The 20959-nt window shown below is 34.9% G+C and overlaps 1 protein-coding gene across 1 annotated transcript; it reads right to left on the bottom strand.

Moving 5' to 3' along the window:
* Positions 1 to 754: 754 nt before the first annotated feature.
* Positions 755 to 2806, bottom strand: LOC131614047 (geraniol 8-hydroxylase-like). Its single transcript, XM_058885676.1, has 3 exons — positions 2688 to 2806; positions 1704 to 2593; positions 755 to 1528 (listed from the first exon to the last, which is right to left on the bottom strand). The coding sequence occupies exons 2-3, from the start codon at positions 2589 to 2591 to the stop codon at positions 944 to 946; spliced, it is 1473 nt and encodes a 490-aa protein (XP_058741659.1). The 5' UTR covers positions 2592 to 2593; positions 2688 to 2806; the 3' UTR covers positions 755 to 943.
* Between the last annotated feature and the right edge of the window lie 18153 nt (positions 2807 to 20959).

The following is a 20959-nucleotide window of genomic DNA, read 5'->3' on the forward strand; positions in this document are numbered from 1 at the left end:
TGCCCCTTGGTTAATAAAAAACAAAAGGTTAAATTGGCAGTTTTCGTATTGCTATTGGTTACCTCTCCTGTGTAACCGAGATTATATCTATTTCGCGTCCGAGGTGAAATGAGTTATTTGTAGTATTGAATAGTTGACATCACACCTTTATTTATACAAAATGATATCTTTTAAAATATAATATTTTATGAAAAAAGGAATATGTAATAACAGTGTAAAATAGTTTTATACTGTCAACAAATCACCATCATGTTGTATTTTGACAAATCACTGATATTTTTTAGTTAATTGTGTGATATGGATGAATGATGAATCTAATATGACACTGTAAAATTATTTTACACTAAATTTTACTGCCGACTAAAAAGTAAAAATAAAAATGGTTAATAAAGGAAGCGCCAAATGAATTGGCATCTTATTTGAAGAACACAAAATATGCGCCAATTGAATTAATAACTTGCATCATTGGATGTGTCAATTTATCTGGCCTACCTTCCAAAACGTTAAATGGGAATGTCAATTCAATTGACTTGAGCTCTAAAAAAAATTTTTTTTTTTGAGACATTGATATTTTGAAAAATATTGGAGAAAATTGCTTATTTAGGTATTTTGTTTCAGAACACGATTATGAAAAAAAAAATATCAAAATATGTCGCTAGCGACATATATAAATTTGGAGGGATGGAGTAAAAGAAGCTACAGGAATCTCTATAAAATATTCAGTGAAAAACAGAAGTATACAAAAGTAGGAAATTTTACTTACTATATTGTTTTAGCATACACCTCCATAAACTTAGGAGTGGAAACTTAAAAGTTACAATCCCACAAACTATAATACATAATTATTAAGTAAAAGCAAAAACTATATAAGAATACAATATACTCCCCTAAAACCCAATCTCCAGCAAGCTTAATATAATAATACATTGATCTCATTAAGTACTTAATACACTTTGTTTAGTGCAACCGGAATAGCTCTTAAAGATTTGTCCAAGTCCATGTCCTTAAACTCCATATTGTTTTCAAGTTTCCAATCAAATGAGTTGATCAATGATCCCAACATCAAATGCAACATCCTCACTGCCAATGGTGATCCTGGACATATACGTCTTCCACTCCCAAATGGTGTAAGCTTAAAGTGTCGTCCCTTCACATCTATTTCTGATCCTATAAACCTTTCTGGTGAAAACAAATGAGCATCCTCCCATATGTCTGTTCTACCGATAGCCCATTCATTTATCAAAACTTGAGCACCCTTTGGAATTGTGTATCCTGATATTTCCACATCTACCCTTGCTTTTCGAGGAAGCAACATTGGAGCTGGAGGGTATAAACGTAAACTCTCTTTTACCACTGCTTGTAAGTATGGAAGCCTATCCATGTCTGATTCATCAACTGGATTTCCTATCCCAATAGTCTCCTCAAGTTCCTTTTTGGCTTTTGACATAATCTCTGGATTGTGTACTAGTTCACTCAGTGCTCTTTCTAATCCATACGCTGTTGTATCTGTTCCCGCCACAAGCAAATCCTGGTAAAAGTACAACAACCAGATGTTAAGTAAATCATGAGCGCCGTCTTTAAGAGTGTACAAAGTGATTAAATTGTGTCTAACCTACACAGACCTCTGAAAATTTAAAATCGCCATGTGCATGATTATATAAAAGTAGAAGATAAAAGGGTGAAAGATAAATGAAAATACTTACAAGTAATAGATGTTTAATTTGTTTTTTATCCATCTTCTGCTTATCTTCTTTGGAAATGTCCAACAAGGTGTCTAACATGTCATTGTTTGAAATATAATGTTCACTTTCTCTCATCTCCATTCGCTTGTCTATTATGATATCTAAGGCATAAAATACCTTTGCAACATAATTAGTAGTGTGTTTCTTAATGCCTTGTGGGTCCAAAATTTTCAACACAGGAAAATGATCAGAGATGTTTGGTGTTCCCACAGCTTTTAGGAGAGTGGAAACTATATCCTTATACTCATCATCCAAGGACTCAACAAAATCTTGAGACACAAAAGTGTAGGACAAAAAATTAATGCAAGCCTTGAAAGCAGCTCTTCCAATATCAACAGCTTCACCAGTTAAACTGCTTTTATGCATATCATTGAGAAGATCTTTGAGTTTCATACGTCTAAGTTCTGTACTTGCGTCAAGAGTCTTGGTGGAGAATAGATTATTATGACATATTTTCCTAAGGTGTTGCCAGAGAGGTGAAAATGGGAGGAAAACTAAGCTAAAATTGTCATGGTTGTGAGTTGTTGTGTTATGAGGAACAGATCTATCAGTGAACAAAGAATCATGAGTATGGAGAATCTCTTTGGCCATATCAGAAGAAGAGATTATTATAGTGGTTTCAGTGCATAGGTTTATACGCATAACAGGACCATAGAATTTAGCAAACTTTGCAAGTGTTTGTTGTGGCTTGTTGTACAAATCAACAACGTTTGACATGATAGTGAAAAAAGAAGGTCCAGGTGGAAGCTTGTAGTTTGAATTTTTGCTTTTTGCATAAAGTGAACCAACAAAGTATGTGACAATGCATGTCAACAAAAAGAGCACTGCACTAGTACTCATGTAATCCATGTCTGAGATAAACAAGGCAAACATAATTAATTATCAAGCATTATATATAAAAGCTAGAAATAATTAGAAAGAAGAGGCGATTAATTATGTACTTACTTGAGTACTTGTCTAAAGTCACCACCAAAGGTATTAATTATGAGTTGGAAGGACTTTTGCATTTTGCTTTCTACTTCACCCTAATTTATAGTAGGAGAACATGAAGTTATGCCCACTTCAAAACAAATACAAACAATTTAATACTGAGTTATTTTTATGAGCTTAAAATATTAATAGATGTTAGTTAGTGTTGTTAAAATATCTCTTTCAGTAAAATTATTAAATACTTTTCATATTTTTGTTAGGAAGCATCTTGGCCTCTTCCCTTCCAACATGTGACATTTTATTTATTTTTAAGAAATGAAATTGTAGTCCCTAGAATAAATATTACACCAAAAAAATTATATTATACGTTATATGAACAGTTATATTTTTTATTAAGCTTTATGATAAAATATTTAATAGTTTGAAATAGCAAAAGATACTCTATGAGACCAACACAGTATTAAGAAAATTATTTGGTCATATACTTACAAACAAATGAGAGAGTGCATTTGGCATGCCATGTGATTCTAGTCAATATACTCCCAACTGGAGCCTACCAAAATACTAAAAAAAAGTAATAATTGATTGATTATTGGCCATTGGTTATATATATATATATCTATATATATATATATATATATATATATATATATATATATATATATATATATATATATATATATATATATATTTAATTTGATATCTCCATTTAGCTGTCTAACATATTCTCACTCCTATCCAATAATCATATATGCTATTTTATTATTTAATCTAAATTATTGTTTGTGATAATGTTAATGTTTTGTTAGTACTGATAGTAGAAAGAAAATAATTTTATTCATTAATTTTAATAATATAACGTTTTTTATAAATTGATTATCAGTAGTACATTTGAATGGTTTAAAGGTTTTTGGAGTTTTAATTTTTTTTAAGGGTCTCAAATTTAATAGTATTTATCTGTGGTTTGTCATTCTTGTATACATATGGTGTGTCTTCTTTTAAAGAAATCACAAAAGCTTTTGCATGGCTGTAATCTTTAATATGAATAAAGCACTTTATCAGGTTCAATACTCCTTTATATACAATGTTGTCCTTGAAGGGGTAAGTTTAATAACCCCGTTGCATGTTTTGCGATATATTTAGCCCTTATCCCCATGAATAAAGATATAAAGTAAATTTATGTGTTGCCTTAAATCCATTTACAATTACAAATATGTCAATCAAAACATAATATAATGCAGCTTCATTTAACATTATTTTTCACAAATTTGATAAGTATGATTAGCTTAACTGATAAACATATGTTCTCAGTGTTAACACCAAATTAAGCGATAACAACTTTGGATATTCTAACTTGAATCATTACTTACATGAACATTATGAAAAAAAAATAATGAGCACTAGGGGTACTCAAACCCAAATACACAAAGGATGAAATAATAGCAAACAATAATGCTAAACTATTCTACAAAACATAATATATTACAAAAAGTCGAGAGGACGATTACTCCACTCGTAGAAGTTACAAGTTATTGTTGTAGTTTTTTCTGATTCTTCCTCATGTATTAGTACTTTCAATTCTTGTTTATTTTTTTGGGTTAAATATGTTTCTGGTCCTTATAAATATCATATATTATATTTTTAGTCTTTATTAAAAAAATTATATATTTTGATTTCTATAAAAAATTTATGCATGTGGTTTTAATCTATGTTATTTTCTGAAATTTTGAAAATTATTTAATTATTCTTTAATATTTAAATTTTAAAATAATTTTTGTCATACTTGTTTATAATATTGGAAAATATTTATTTACTAAATTTTAAAATTTTTTAAAATAAGAAAAATTAAATATGAATTTTTTAAAATTTAAAAGATAATGATAAAAGTAATAAAAAATTTGACTTAGAAATTAAATTTTGAGTTTTTTTTTCAAATAATCCTTTATAACGTTCTAAACATGTATGTAAAATAATAATTCAATAATACACATTGGTTTAACAGTAGGAATTAAAACTACGTGCATAATAATTTTGTAGGATTAAAACATGTCACTTTTTCTTATGGAGACCAAAAGTAAAATTTGGTAATTTCTAGATACCAAAAATATATTCAACCATATTTTGTTATTCTTGATAGAGCGACATATATTTGACAATGACTAAAATAGAACAGAGAAAGTTGAGGCCGACAAAATTTAACAATTAACTTTGTGACTTGTTAATTGTACAAAAATTGAAAACTATCTTCTTTTTTTTAATAAGCAATTGATAATATAAAGGTCGCACTAGGGGTGCAACCCTTACAAAGAAACACTAAATAGCGTTTGAACAGGATAAAGGAAGTTTAAACCATTCATAATAAATGACACTAAACTTAGAGTAACCAAAAGACAACCATCTCCAAGATAGGAAGATGATATTGGAATAAACCACATCATAGCAAAAAGCTTCCCCCTTAAAGATTATGGCATTCCTCATGAGCCATATGCACCAAATAATGACAATCCAGACGATGTTAATCTTCAACCTATGATTAGCATTATTCACTTTTTCCAAATCTCTTTCACCACATGACAATTAAAAAAGAGATGAGAAATAACTTCCGCATGGTTACCACAAAACACACAATCCTTATTTATGATGCTAGTAACTCCTCTTTTCAACAACTCATCTTTGGAAGGAATTTTTTCAATGAAGAATCTCCAAGCAAAAACTTTCGTCTTAGGAAGAATTTTAAGCTCCCACATCACTTTCAACAATTTAATCAAGTGGTTTGGCCAAGCAAAGGATTTTGAAACATTAACAATATTTGAAAAGCTAGCTACCGAAAACTCCTTTTCCGGATTTATGCGCCACACAAAGCTGTCATTCTCCAATTCAATCGGAATGTAAGAGTTCACGTCGGCACAAAAACGGGCCCAACAAGACATCCCCCGAACAGCCGCAGCCGCTGTAGAAGTGGCAGCCCCAATCGAAAAATCAGTGGCAGCCCCACCATGAAATAAAGCCTCCAACTCCCAATAGTGCTTACCGTTATTCCAAACCAACACATCCGCAACCGCACAATTTTTTTATGGTTGACATATCAAACAAATCCGGGTAAAACTCGCGAAGATATTGATCACCCAACCACAAACTATGCCAAAAAAGAATATTTTTACCATTTTTACAACAACACGAAAAACACCCGGTAAAACCGCTAGCAACAAAATCATCAATCAAATTATTGTTGGTAATATCTCTCCACCATATTGAATCATCATTTCTACTCATATCTCCGTTAGAAGCTTGCATCTTGAGTTTAGGACAATGATATCTCAAAGAAATAAATCTACTCCAAATAGCATTATCCTCTCTCAAAATTCTCCACTTCCATTTCAAGAGAAGAGCTTTATTTACTTCCGCCACATCTCTCACTCCAAGCCCTCCCTTCTCTTTCGGTCTACAAACATTCTTCCACTTCACCAATGAATGCACTTTTTTTCAAAACTCCCTCCCCATAAAAAAACACTTTGAAGTCTTCTTATCTCTTGGATCACCTTACCCGGAGCTTTGAAGAAAGATAAGGTGAAAGTTGGGATTGCATTTAAAACCGAATTGACAAGAGTAACTCTACCTCCCATTGTTATGTTCCTTCCCTTCCAAGAAGAAAGCCGCCCCTTTATTTTATTTATCACCTCCACCCACACTTTCTTCTTTCTATGACTCTCCCCCACCATAATTCCTAAAAATTTGAAAGGAATACCTCCTTTTTTACAAGAAAGAAACGCCTTTGCCGAATTTAGGAACCAATCACCGACATTAGCACCGATAATGTTACCTTTAGAAAAATTAATTTTCAAACCAGAAACAATCTCAAAACCTCTCAAAAAAATTTTCAAGCTCCAAAGATTGTCACACGACGGTTCTCCAAGAATTATAGTGTCATCCGCAAATTGTAAAATATTCACAAAAATCCTCTTCCCCGTACTTGAAAGGTTTAAAATCCCCCACCTCTATCGATTTTCTCACAAGTGCGGTTAAGCATTCCATAGCAAGAACAAAGAGAAAAGGAGATAAAGGATCTCCTTGTCTCAAACCTTTAGTCACCTTGAATTCCTTCGTTGCACTCCCGTTGACCAAAACGGACATATGACTCGTAAAAATACAAGCATCTATCCATTTCATCCACCTATCACCAAAGCCCATTCTCATCATCATCTCTCTAAGATATTGCCACGAAATGGAGTCATAAGCCTTCTTGAAATCCACCTTGAGTAAAATGCAACCTCTTTTCTTTTTCCTCATCCAATCTAATAACTCATTCACCAATAAAACACCATCCATCATGTTTCTACCCGGGACAAAAGCGGTTTGATTATTGGACACCAAAATACCATCACCTCTTTCAATCTAGCCGCCAAAATTTTTGCAATAATTTTGTAAATACTACCCACCAAACAAATGGGACGATACTCGCCTAAATTTTGCGGATTATTGTTCTTGGGAATCAAAGCTAGAAAAGAAGAAGTAATAGATTTCACAAGGGAACCTTTTCCATGGAATCGTTGCAAAGCCGTAAAACATCCTTCCGAATGACCAACCAAAACCTTTTATAAAATTCTAAAGAATAACCATCCGGTCCCGCACTTTTGTTTCCATCACACGACCAAATGGCATCCTCCACTTCCTTCTCCATGAACGGTCTTTCAAGGAACAAACTCTCCGGTTCACTAAGCGACTTCAAGTGCACTCCACTTAGCGCTGGTCTCTCCTCCACCTCATCATTGAAAAACGAGTTGAAATGTTTGAAAATAAAATCTTTAATTTCAAATACATCTTCTAATCTCCCCCCTCTAGATTCAAGACCACAGAAAGAGTTTCTCCTTCTTCTCTCTTTGAGAGAATTGTGAAAAAAATGAGAGTTACAATCTTCTTCGGTTAACCATAAATGCCTTGATTTTTGACGAAGAAAACATTCTTTTTTGTTAAGGTTTTCCCAAAAATCAATCGCCGCTCTAACTCTATCGACCACCACTTCTTCCGGAACGTTACCTGCAAAATGAGCAAACTTGTTATCTAAAAAATGCATCTCCTTTCCCGCCTCTTCTATGTTGAGATCTATCCACCCATAAACCTCCTTGCTCCATTTGATAATTTGACTTTTAAGAATTTTCATTTTTTTCAACCAAACAAAAATCGCCTCTACCCTTCACCATTATCTTCTTCCATTCCCCTTCCACAAAAAGAAAAAACTTCTCATGGTCAAACCACAAATTGTTAAACCTAAAAGGTTTAGGCCCCCAATTTCTCTTATTATCCTTGATCCAAATTGGAGCATGATCTGACACATCCCTTTCTCCTATTGTTTGTCCTTCTACCTTCCAATCTACAATAAAATTATCCGATAGAAGAAATCTATCCAATCTACTCATAGCACTTCCGCCACTATTGCTCCAAGTAAACTTTCCTTCTATCGTGGGAGGACCCACCAACTCCATTTCCTCTATGAATACCTTAAAATCTTCAATCTCCTTCCTATAGTTCTTCTTTGAAATACCAACTCTTTCATCCAAAGAAGTAATCATATTAAATACTCCTCCAATGCACCAAGATTCGTCACTACTTCTCCTCTTAATGTCCAATAACCTCTTCCAAGATCTCAACCTAGAATTGTGATCACAAGAAGCATAAAAGTTGACAAAATAGATCCTTTTATTCTCCTTTTCCACACATAAACCTAAAAAACCTTCTCCTTTAAAGCTATAAATAACCTTAAAGAAATCCTTCCTCCACATAATTAAAATGCCCCCCGAAGCTCCTTCCGCATCCGAATGAGACCACTCCTCCAAAGCCTCTCCTCATAACTCTTTAACAGTTTGAAACTGCACTCCCCTAAGTTTTGTTTCCTGAATGAAAGCAATGTCCACCCCTCCTCTTTGAATGTTAAATCCCACTCTCTTCCTCTTCACTAATTTTCCACCTCCTCTTATATTTAAGGAATAAATAATCATTAGAACTGAATTTTATTCCCCTTTGACTCCTTTTCCTCCTTAGAATCTCTCCTCTCCATCTCCTCCAATCTCAAAATAGGATCAAAAGAATTTGATGTATTTGTAATTCCCAACTTGTTCATAGAGTTCCACAGCCCTTCCGAAGCCTTCCCTAAAACTCCTTTGCCCACTCTTGAATTACAGTTCCTCACATCTGAGTGTGTTAATGAATCACAGGAAAGAGGTAAAACTTTCAATACAGAGTGAAGATTTTGAGGTCCAGAAACAGTACCTGACTGGCGCTTCAGCAGATGTGGATTCGACAGAAAAAACACTTCATTTGGATACACATAATTATCCACCTTTTCCCCTAAGTTCATAATGTCCCTCATCTTTTTTCTCACTTTTTTGGAGTTCTTCACCTTGTGGCACTGTGCATCAAAGCTTAACAAACCCATACCGCTATCCTCCACGTGAGAAAAATTATTTTGTCTATTAAAGTTAGTAGGACTTAACTCCCCTCTGGGTCCCACCTCTAAAAAGTTGTTTTTAATCCTATTATCATTTTTCAATTCTACCACCGTCGCATCACATGTGGTAAATTAAGGACAATACTTTCTGGACATTCTTTGTTGGGTCCACCACATTAGTAACCTTCGGCCCATTTAATATTTCCCCACCATTTTGTTTCACTAGCGACAAAATCGAATTGACCTCTTCATCTCCATCCATCCACCCCTCTCGATTTTCCTCCTCTTCCTTTTTCCCAGCTTTAATGGCAGCTTCTAGGGAACAAACAATCCTAGAAGAAAAATCATTAGAAATGCTACCTGAACTACTCTGAGAGTTCTGCTCCTGATAAAGACTATACCCTTTACCTCCTGCGACTTGTCCTTTTCTGAAATCTTTCCTTCCTTTGCTAACATCCAAAGGATTATTGTCTGCTATTCTGGCACGCCTTGAAAGACCCCCTTCCTCTTCCTCATGTTGCACGCTACCTCTCTGAGCCTCTTCCCTCTTTGCCTCCTCCTCACCTAACCTTACCAGCTCCGCCATGTCTACGCCATCATCCGTCTCTTCCGACGAAAAAACTGAGTCGCTTTTTGAATCACCCTCTTCTTCTGTCGTCATCGAAGGTTCCTCCATCACCAGAATATTATGCCAATCTCCATCCACAGACACTAAGATCTTCCTGCTGATAGGTCCCAGATTGTTTGTGAAAATAAAAAACTTCGTTACATCCATTCTCGTTTGTCTACCCTCTAAAGACTCTTGATTAGCTACAATGCCAATATCTGAAAGCAGACTCACAAAATCTTTTGTTTCTCACAAAGCAAGGAATCCTATAAATAGAAATCCAAATAGCTCTGGAACAGTCCACGTCTGTCTTCCTCCACTTCCTAACCTCCTTAAACCAATTGCTCTTCCAATCACCAGCATCCTTGAGTAAAAGCTCCAAGTCGCCCTCGCTTGTTTCCTCCTATAAGCACAAGTTTGGCCTTAGAGGTGTTGCAACAACCGTGAAAATACCTTCTTCCAGCAGACTATGGCTCACACTATATGCTAATCCTGGTTCCTTTGTTATGCCCACCCATGCCGACTTGTATCGATATTTCTCTTCCGAATCTATTTTGTAAAAGAAAGTTTTGTTATAAACCTCCTTGTTGTTGTGATCTCCTCGTTTCCCTTCCCCTTTTTCATTCATCAAGGTATTCGCATACGACATATGCTGAGTCCCACCACCTCTAACCTTTGATCCCCCTTTCTCTATTAATTTCATCACTTCCTCCTTCTCCGTACCGCCTTTTTTAACACTGTCCTCCATTCGGTAACTCTCTACTTTCTCCTTCCTTTTAATCTTTGACACATTTGCCTTCAACTTTCTCCCCTCTAACCACAGGTTGTCTAACTTGACCTCCAACAATCTGATATTTTCCACCTTAAAAAATCTCACAAAACCATATCTTTCTCGTCTCCAATATTTTTTAGGTGGAATCACAATTTCATCTACTAACCCCAAATCCTTGAACTCAAAAAACAGGTCCTTAACTCTCCATCTTATACCGAAATCTGTGAAGAAAAAAGAAGTTATTTCTCCGCCTACCCCTGGAATGGAGTTCTTCATGATATCCCATATGTCCCTATTTAAGTCTCTCCTCCCTCTCCTCTAAACAGACTCCCAACCTCCCGCTCGTTGATTTCCTTGGAAAACCATTGTGGTTGCAGACAGAAGTTAAAACCTAGCGCTCTATTCTTGAAAATTTAAACGACCAAAGTCAGTGTGAAGATGATGTTGTTATCCTGGGGATGTAAATCATATTACCCTCAAGTTTTTCCGATATTATTTTTGTTTCCAAAACATGATCAACAAGTTTTGTGACAATTAATCTGGTACCATTACATAGTCCTTAAGAATGGTCCATGTAATATCCATAATCATCCCTAAATGTGATTATTGGTATTAAGGGTAATTAGCATGAGTGATGGAAAAGTTGGGTCTTAATTATTAGATCCTAATCTCCATAAAATATATTTAAGACCAAAATGAGGAGTTTAGATCATGGAATTCTTAGTCCTATCTCTAAAGAATATGAGATATCAGAATTGAGAGAGGAAGTGAAAGTACGGGAGAAAGGGCGAAAAACCCTTAACGGAAGAAAAAGAATAAGTTTTGTTCAAGTCCTTAATTGGTGTGCATGAGATTATTTGGTAAAGATTAGGAGTGGAACAAGGCAGTGGAATTTGGAAGCATCAAGAAACCAGCACCTCGTCATCATCTTCTACAATGAAGTTAGATTTCATGTAGAGTGGAAAGAGGGGGTTGATATCAAGCCTTGAATGAAATAGCTTGCATTTGTGAGAGTAGTGAAAAGGGGATTGAATTAAAGGTTTCTTTGAGTAGACCTTCAAAAGAGCAAATCTTGATCATCCCCATCCCCATCCCCATCCCTATCACCTTCATTCATCAAGAAAACTAGGTTTCGTCATTCTAAAGGTGTGGTTCATAGATATATAGGCAGCATAACCTAGGAGTGAAATTATGTGATGGGAATCTTGGGATTGCATGACTTTCTTGATGCATGTTTCATAAATTGCATGATAAATAATATGATTGCAAGTGTTTAGTTGTGTGTTATTTTCCTTTTATATGTTCTATCTGATCCCTATTTTTTTTGTTTGAAAATGATGGCTGTCGGTGTGGTGAATAGTGTTGATTTTTGGAAATTTTGGAATCAAATGTGAGTTTTCGGTTTTCTCACAGATGGCTGGTTAAGCGAGCCTTTTAAAAAGGGAAAATTGGTGTTTTTTGGTTTTTCTCACTTAGCCACAGATGGCTGGCTAAGCGAGCATATTGAAGGGGAAATTTGATGCTTTTTAGTTTTCTCACTTAGCCACAGATGGCTGGCTAAGTGAGCTTGGTGATACTGAAATTTTAGTGGCACCGATCTTAGCGTATCTTAAGTTTCATAACTTGAAATGAGACACGGTTAGATGCTTTGGAAAGCTCATTCGAAGAGATATCCCATAGTGGAATTATATACTACTTGAGTGCATGTTTTCTAAAGCTAACTGACTTATTACATATTATGTCTCGGTGTCCAAGGAACCTGAACATGTTGATAGTTCCTCTCTCGATTGGTACGCCGACACTAATTTGTGAACAAAATTATGTGACACATAACACCGATCGAATTTAATATCAATTTGTTGAAGCTCCCATTTATGAGCAAGATCTAAGGTTAGAATAGCCCGAATTTTACAGGTTTAACAAGAGAAAAAGTCTCATTGAAATTAAATTCAAACTGTTGATGAAACCCATTAGCATCTTGTCATACCCCAAAATTTGCCCATCATATTTTGACTCATATAATCCTCAACTGCTCAAGACAATACAAAAGTGGGCACTCATACCTGGCTCCTAAGCAATTAACCTACATCTAGGGTTTTTACTTCTCTCAAGATCAAATCAAGTTCTAAGACCTCAAATGGATCCCATGGGATCTCATATACTTCAAAGAACCTCTATGCCAAGTTTCAAGCCCTGATTCCCAAGATTACTCAGTCAATTGCTCAGATAGTCAACAGTCGACTAGTTTGGGCTAAAAGTCAACTGTGGTCAAAGTACAGTCAAAATTCCTGATTTTTGGTCAACATTCTTATTTTGAAGTACCATTCATCATTTGATCAAGGTTTGATCATGATTCATCAAGGAAAGCTCAGAAATCAACAAAAGGACAAGTTGCTAAATTAGGGTTTTAAGGAGAAAGTCAACCTAACTTTGACTGGTCATATATCTTTCATACTTTCTCAAAAACTCCCCAACCAAAGCTTATTCACAAGGAAATTCAATTCTCTACAACTTTTATGTTGGGCCCAAGGTCAAGAAATACTTCTGCATAAGAGATATAAGCCAAAACATTACAGGTCCTTCTAGAAGATCGCAAAAAGTTTTTTTTTTGTCAGGAGCAATATCATCAAGATAATGGATTCACCATTGTTAGGACAAAAGAGGTTACCCTCTTCGTTTTCACAAGTACAAGCGTTCTCAGGCCATGAAAAGTACACCATTGGTTTTGTAATGCCCAAATTATGTGATTTGGGTGGCTTTGTATTTTGTTTAAGCTTGGTAGTGCAGGTTTCCAAATCGCAAGGTGGAAGGAAAGAACCTGCAGAAAAATCCGCAGGTAAATCTGCAGTGGGATTCGCAAGAAAAAGCGCAGGACTGGAAGTAGAAGAAGGTGAATAGTGGGGGCTGACCGTCAGCGGCGTGCGTGTCACCTCCTAATTGGCTGGTCAACTCTTTCGTTCTCTCTCTCCCAGTTTAATTTGTTCTCACGCAACAAAAGAGGGACCCATGTTAACCAGCGTTGAATTTGAGGTATGATGTCATGTTTTAATATTTATTTTTTCTGTTTGGTATGATTAACGAATTGAAATTGCAGCTCACTTGGCCAACAGGAAGTACCCTTCACCCTTTAAACCTGGGTTCGATCCCTAGGGTGACATTTATTTATTTTTATTTGTTTGACATGCTTGTTTCTGTAGAATCCAACGCGTCTGGCTTTTTCACGCGTCTGACTTAAATTTTTATTTTATTTCATAATTTAATTAATAATTAGAATAAATGATTAGATTTAATTTACCTTAATTCCTATTGATTAATTGATTTAGTAGTTAGGTTATGATTAATTTGATTTCAATTTAATAATTAATTTAGGATTGGAATTAATTAGGTAATTTAATAATTATTTTAGATTTAGGTTTTCTCACTTATTTTTCAAGATTAAAATTTCAATTCGCGATTCTTCTTTCTCTCAAACTCCAATGATTGTCGCGTGTTGTTTTAATTACTGTTATTTAATTATTTAGTTTCGCATTTTAAATTCTAGAAATTATGTATAGGTTTCTCATTCGATTTTTGATGTAATAGTAATTAGGGCTTTACTTTCTCGCTTTTTACTTTCCGCACCCATAAACTGTTTTAAATTTCTGTATGCTATTAATTGCGTGGTTAGTAAATAGGGAGTGCAAGATAGTTAATTGGACGTAGCTCACTAATTCAAGATAAATATCTAAATACAATCACGTGATTGCTACACACACCCACCTCTAGGGTAACTCCTCTTACGATGCCTTTCGATCAAATAGTCAAGTCCCTTCGAGCGTAGGGATACCTTAGCTTGTTGCCTTCGATTCTAAATCATCATAGTCCCTCCGATTTAAAGATCATGGTACCTTCGATGTTGCCTACGATAAAATGATCTCGTCCCTCGATGTTGCCTCGAAAAATGATTATAGTCCCTTCGAATGCTGTGTCCTTACATGTTGCCTAAATGACTATTCTATCCTTCCCTAGATTACCTGCCCTCTTTATGGCAGGGACAGTCTTATGGCGAACGATAACTCCGATGACCCTTTTTAAATCCAATGAAAGGATTATCTTCCCTCTTTATGGTATGGATAGCCCTTTCCCATTAAAGTCTAAAAGAACAATTTTTCTAAACTTAAGGGTAATTGCTTTTTAATTGCTTGCTCTTTCTCAAAATTCAAATCAAAATCTTTTTCCACTCCTTTTTTCAAATTCAAAAAGACTACGCTTATTAACAAGCTAAATTTCTTCTTCAAAAAATCTTTTCTTATTCACACACTACATTTCAAACAATTCAAACAAAAGTGAGCTAAGCAATTAAGAGCCCATGGATAACCATGGATACAAAGGGTGCTTGCACCTTCCCTTTGTATAACTTACCCCCCGAACTCAATCTCTTTCAAAAAGGTTTTTTCTGTTCTTTTAGCCATTCTATAAATTGGACAAAATAAAAGTCGGTGGCGACTCTTGCTATCCGCAACATTTAAAAAAGGTCAGATCTCCCACCGTGTTACACATCCAATCAAGCTTTATACTTGTTAACTGAACCATCATGATTCTCTTTAACCTTGAAAGACCACCTATATCCCACAATTTTCGATTTGGTGGAAGAGTGGCCAATGTCCAGGTCTTATTCTTTAATAAAGCGTCATACTCAAGTCTCATGGCTTCGAACCAGTGTGGATTGGACAGAACCTGTTTAACATAGGGAAAGAAGAGCCTTAGGCTTGGAGTTACATGTCTTACTTAGCACAAGTTAACATAGGATGTGCATTAACGTGTTGAACAGGAGGAGAGGAAATTGATGACTCGGTATAAGTCAAAATTGAAGGATTTTGAGTTGAATCCTGAGTGGTAGTAGGGACTAAAGGAACAATCAAAGTCAAAATTGAAATATCATTAGAAGTCGAATTTGGAGGATACTGTGCTGACTTCTGAGTGGTACTTAGGACTTAAGGATCAGTCGAAGTCGAAATTGAAGGAAAAGGAATGGTCTCCGTGTGGCAATTTCGAAAAGATTGTACACAAGTTATAGAGGGAAACAACGTTGGATATGGAAAAATGTCCTCGAAGAATATAACATCTTTAGATATATGAATTCAGATGGACCTACTAAGACACTTGTAAGCCTTATGCCAAGGAGAACTCCCTAAAAATACAGACTCATGAATTCTATATTCGAACTTATGTTTATTGTGAGGACGAGTGAATGGAAAAGACATGTAACCAAACACTCATAGTGTGTTATACCAAGGATACTTGGGGTACAAGGCAAAGAAGGGGAGCCAAAAACGAGCAAGACCCGCAATAGGCAAACAATTAATCACATGAAATGTATACGCAAAATTATGTTCCCAAAATGAAGAGGAAAGGAAGCATGAGATAGCAAGGTAAGGCCCATTACACCAATATGTTTGTGCTTGCGTTCGACTGCACCATTTTGATGAGACGTGTGTGGACGAGTAAGCCCAAGAGAGACACCTAACTCAGTTAAATACTTAGTGAAGGGTCGAAATACTAGTTAAATACTTAGTGAAGGGTGTGTAACTGAGTTTGAACAAACTTGTGAAACAATTTGAAGACGTGAAGTGTTTCTGACTTGTTTTAAAGAAAATAGATCCAAGTGTACTCGGAATACACATCGACAAAAGTAACATAGTAAAGAAAACCAGAAGTTGAAGGGAAGGGGCAAACCCATTAGATCGGTGTGCACTAATTCAAAAGGAAAATAATATAATATTATAGAAGCAGGGGAATATGATCGATGAGATTTGCCAATACAACAAGATTTACACGACTTAGTCGAAAAAAGATCTAGTCGAAAAAGGAATATTACAATGCTTTAGAGCTTGTCGAATAGCATGATAGTTGGCATGACCTAGTCGAAAATGCCAAAGAAGACTAGATCTCGTGTTATTTATACCAAAGGTCGCAGAATAATAAAATGACTTAGTATTATTACAAACAGTCGTGTAATTGGAAGAAGACTTGGAGATCATGTTGGAAGGAGCCACAACTAAGCAAGGAAAGCAATACAATCCACTGGAATCACGAAAACCTTCAAGCAATGCAAGCCCAGAAACATGATTTTTGATTAAACACTTATCAACCAAGAATTCAAACACAACATTGTTATCACGCAAGAACTTGGAGACTAACAATAGATTTATGGTAGTACAAGGTACAAGAAAAATATCATTAAGTGCAAGTGTACGTAGTAAAGGTAGATAACAAAGAATAAACATGAGTATAACCTACACACTTGATTTCTGACCATTAGCTACACTAAAACGACATGTACTTGAGTAAGCTTTCTTAGAATGCAAGTAAGAAGCATAAGAAGTAAGATGGTGAGAGACTTCTGAGTTTGCAAACTAAGCCTGTCTTTCAAGATCTCGAGACAAGGAGTACGCATGTGCTGTTGAAATTATGGCCAAGGCCCGAGAATCAGATGTTGCCCCGAGAGAATATGAAGTTAGGTCAGCAACATTTTGAGGTGCGGCTTGAGCTTGTGTTGGTGTAAACTGCTCATCGAATCGATGCCAACAATCATTCAAAGAATGACCATATTTTCCATAAGGCTGGCAAGTAGGTCGAGATCCAGATGGGAAGCGGCCTATATTGCGCCCTTGACCATGAAAAATGCACCCACAACCTTGACTATGAGCAGAGTTTTCACGCACACCAACAGATTGATGATTAGCATTCACATCATTTGTTGAAACAAAGGAAAAAGCCAACTCCTGGCGGAACTTATGAAGTTGCGCCTCCTGGACATAGATAAGTGCTTCGAAATCTTTGAGAGATTGAGGCTCGGGAGAGACATACATTTGCATAAAAAACGGATTAAACTCCTCAGGGAAGCCGTTGAGATCAGAGTCAATTTGATCCTGTTCTGAAACAATATCTCCAACTACGCGTTGAATTGAAATCCATCAAGAAAACTTCTGATTGAAATGGTGTGAAGTTGATGAATCAGGTGCAAAAACCACTATGAACGGTGGCGATTGACGAACGTTGTCGCCTAGTGCAGTCGGTGTAATATTGAAAGATTCTTCCATGGAGACTCAACGAAGAAGATGAAGAAGAGAGAGAAAGTTAGTTTGGTAACATAATTTTGTTAGGGAAGTGTGAGAGAGCAGAAGAGATCGACTCGGCGATTGATACCATGATAGAATGTATTTTTCACATTATTCATTCAACCTCACTTAACCTTTACAAAACCATAGCCACCTACATATAGCAAATAATGGATGGTGGATGATGCAAGAGTTAGTCACAGTTATGCATGTATGTGCATGTAATAACACACATATTTTCATACATCAATGTTTATGTAACTTGATGCTTAAGCTAGCCTTTTAATACTGGGGGACATTTGCAAAATTGTCAATGGTTCTATAAGTTTCTAGAGGTGCAAAGTATCCTATACCCTTTACGTGACACATCTAAAAATTAATTAAGATCTTCATGTAGTTGAGCTGACTGAAAAAGTTGAATTATTTCCTAAGGGATTGTGTCACATGAATAATAAATACATGATTTAGTTAAGTTGGCAGGATGTGTTTCGGACATGAAAAATCCAATCTTGAAGAAATAAAATAATTGTTTTGCTGGAAGAAAAAAAAGTTTCTTTTGAGGGTCATTCACTTAAACCAAAATATAAGTTATTTGGTTCATTCTTGTCTATAGAATTCTATGAAGAAAAGATCACATGAGCACAATGCAAAAAAAATATATGTTGTGTTTAATGATGATCATTCAATAAAGATATCAAATATTAAACAGATCTTAGTTGACTATAAATGTTGATATAATTATTAATGTTATGAAATTCACCAAATCAATATAGAGATGAAGGAGAGATGAAGGAGAGAAAGAGTAGAGAAAATGTAATATTGTATTATCATCTTTCAAGTAGTTCTCTTTACATTGCAAAGTGGTATCTATTTATAGGACATTAGGAAGATGAAAAATCATAACCTTACTATACCACTTAATAAGGAATATGAAGATGAAAGATAAGAATATATATGGACATCCACAATATTTATTCATAACACTCCCCCTTGGATGTCCATTGAGGATATGCCTCGTTAAAACCTTACTAGAGAAAACCCAGTGGGAAAAATTCTAGTGAAGGAAAAAGAGTACAATATCCCTTGAATGTGAATTGCCTCGTTAAAAACCTTACCAGGAAAACCCAATGGGACAAAACCATGGTGAAGGAAAAAAGAGTGCAAAACATATGTATTTCTCCCCCTCACGCAGACATTTACATGTGAGACGATATTCTTTGTAGTCGTTGCTTAAAATGTCTTCTTCGAAGTGACTTCATGTAGTGGTAATAGTTATGCAGGATTTTATGAAGTTGTTTCCATGATTTGTTTCATAGATCTCCATGAAATGGTTGCACCATCACATGTAAATAAATAACCTCTTTCTGATCTACCATTGTGAGAATCTGACAAGTATCCTGCATCTCTAAGATAACAAAGTATATGTTTGACCGCTTTCCAATTTCTTCGTATAGGTGAATAATTCTATCTTACTTATAGATTGACCGCAAATGATATATCATGATGTGTATATTTATCAAGGTGCATTAGTACTCCAATTGAACTAAGATATGGTACTTCTGGACCAAGCAATTTTTATCCTTTTCTCGAGGCCTAAAAAGATCTTTCTCCACATCTAATGATCTAACAACCATATTGGAGTAGGAAACATGTGACATTTGTTCATATAGAATCATTTCAACACTTTTCTATATAGCCTTTTGATGTACACATATTCTTTTGTCCACATGCTCAATTTAGAAACCTAGACATATTTTGTCTTTTCTAGGTCCTTCATCTAAAACTCTTTATTTAAGCAATTTATAGCTTTTGGAATCTCTTCAGGAGTTCCAATAATACTTATGTCATCCACATAGACAACTATTATTGCAAATATTTTTCCACATCATTTTATGAAAATACAAGGACAAATTGAGTTATTAGTATATTCGTGATTTAGTAAATATTCACTGAGGCGATTATACCACATGCATCCAGATTCTTTCAGCCCATAGAGAGACTTGTTCAACTTTATGTAGTAGTTTTCTCGAGATCCACAACTACGTGCCTCTGGTATATTGAACCCTTCAGGGAGTTTCACATAAATGTCACTATTAAGTGAACCATATAAATAAGATGTCATTACATCCATCATGTTCAAATTAAGTCCTTCATGTGTTACAAGACTAATTAATCAAAAATTGATTGAATCCACTACAGGTGAATATGTTTTTATTAAAATCTATCTTAGGTCTTTGTGAAAATCATTGAGCAATAAATCAGACTTCATATCATTCTTATTTTTCTTTTTCACAAAAACTCATTTATATCCAATTAGTTTCACACCTTGAGGTGTTCAGACTACAGGTTAAAAAGTGAGTCACTTGTAAAGTGAGTTTAATTCTTCTTCAATTGAATATATTTATTTTGGCCAATTCTCACTTAGTCTACAATCTTTAATAGACTTTGACTCATGATCCTCGTTATCATTGATCAATTTTAGCGCTATTTTGTATACAAAGACATTGTCAATATTGACTTTATTTGGTTATCTCAATTTCGGTTCCATTCCATTTCATCCATGACATAATTTATCGAGATCTCTTTATTTCATATTTCAAGTACTTGATTTGTTCTTCTGGAACTGAAAATTAAATTAGATCAAAGTGCTTTTAGCATTTTCATATCCTCACTTGGGTCATTTTTAGTTTCTTTTCTTAGTAGAGGACTTTTAACATTGGAACCGACTTTCATACCACGCTTCAGGCGCATCAACAACTCATTTGCAATATTATATTATCCAATAGGAGAATCAACTTTGAGTGGAGTATTATCAGCTGATAATTTATTTCATAAACTTTGCAAATGAATAATATTTTGAACTTTTGGTTCATATTGATTTGTACGAGGATCAAGACAACAATTTATTTTAAATTGTTCATTTGAACTTCTTGTTCATGATTTTAGTTGTTCATTTGAACTTCTTGTTCATGATTTCAGCTGCTTATTCCCTCCCCCTAATATTGGGAAAATTAATTTATCAAGTGATAATCAGCCTACTGGGCTACAATCAAGTATTTGATTATTTGCTCAAATTATATCCTCAAAATTCAGATTCATATTAATTATATTTTTCCAATATTCTTTCGTGACTCATCTTAATGTATTATATTGGAGCAATTGGAAGATACACAACACATCCAAATATTCACTTAGATGAGAAGTATAAGAATAAATTAGGGAGGACTAAGATATAGTATACTGTTGGCTTAATGCGAATAAATATCTTAATATCATACTTTGGGTGTTTCAAATATATAATTTAGAATTGATGATCTCATAAGTATCAACCATATAATTAACTTTAGACGTCTAAAGAATGGATCT

Source organism: Vicia villosa, linkage group LG1, assembly GCF_029867415.1.
Source record: "Vicia villosa cultivar HV-30 ecotype Madison, WI linkage group LG1, Vvil1.0, whole genome shotgun sequence".
NCBI classification, from domain to species: domain Eukaryota; kingdom Viridiplantae; phylum Streptophyta; class Magnoliopsida; order Fabales; family Fabaceae; genus Vicia; species Vicia villosa.

Excerpts from the sequence above, each read along its gene's own strand:
- LOC131614047 (XM_058885676.1), bottom strand. The coding sequence starts at position 2,591 with ATGGATTACATGAGTACTAGTGCAGTGCTCTTTTTGTTGACATGCATT. Across the intron at positions 1,529-1,703 it reads AAATTAAACATCTATTACTT|GATTTGCTTGTGGCGGGAAC; the intron begins GTAAGTATTTTC and ends TACTTTTACCAG.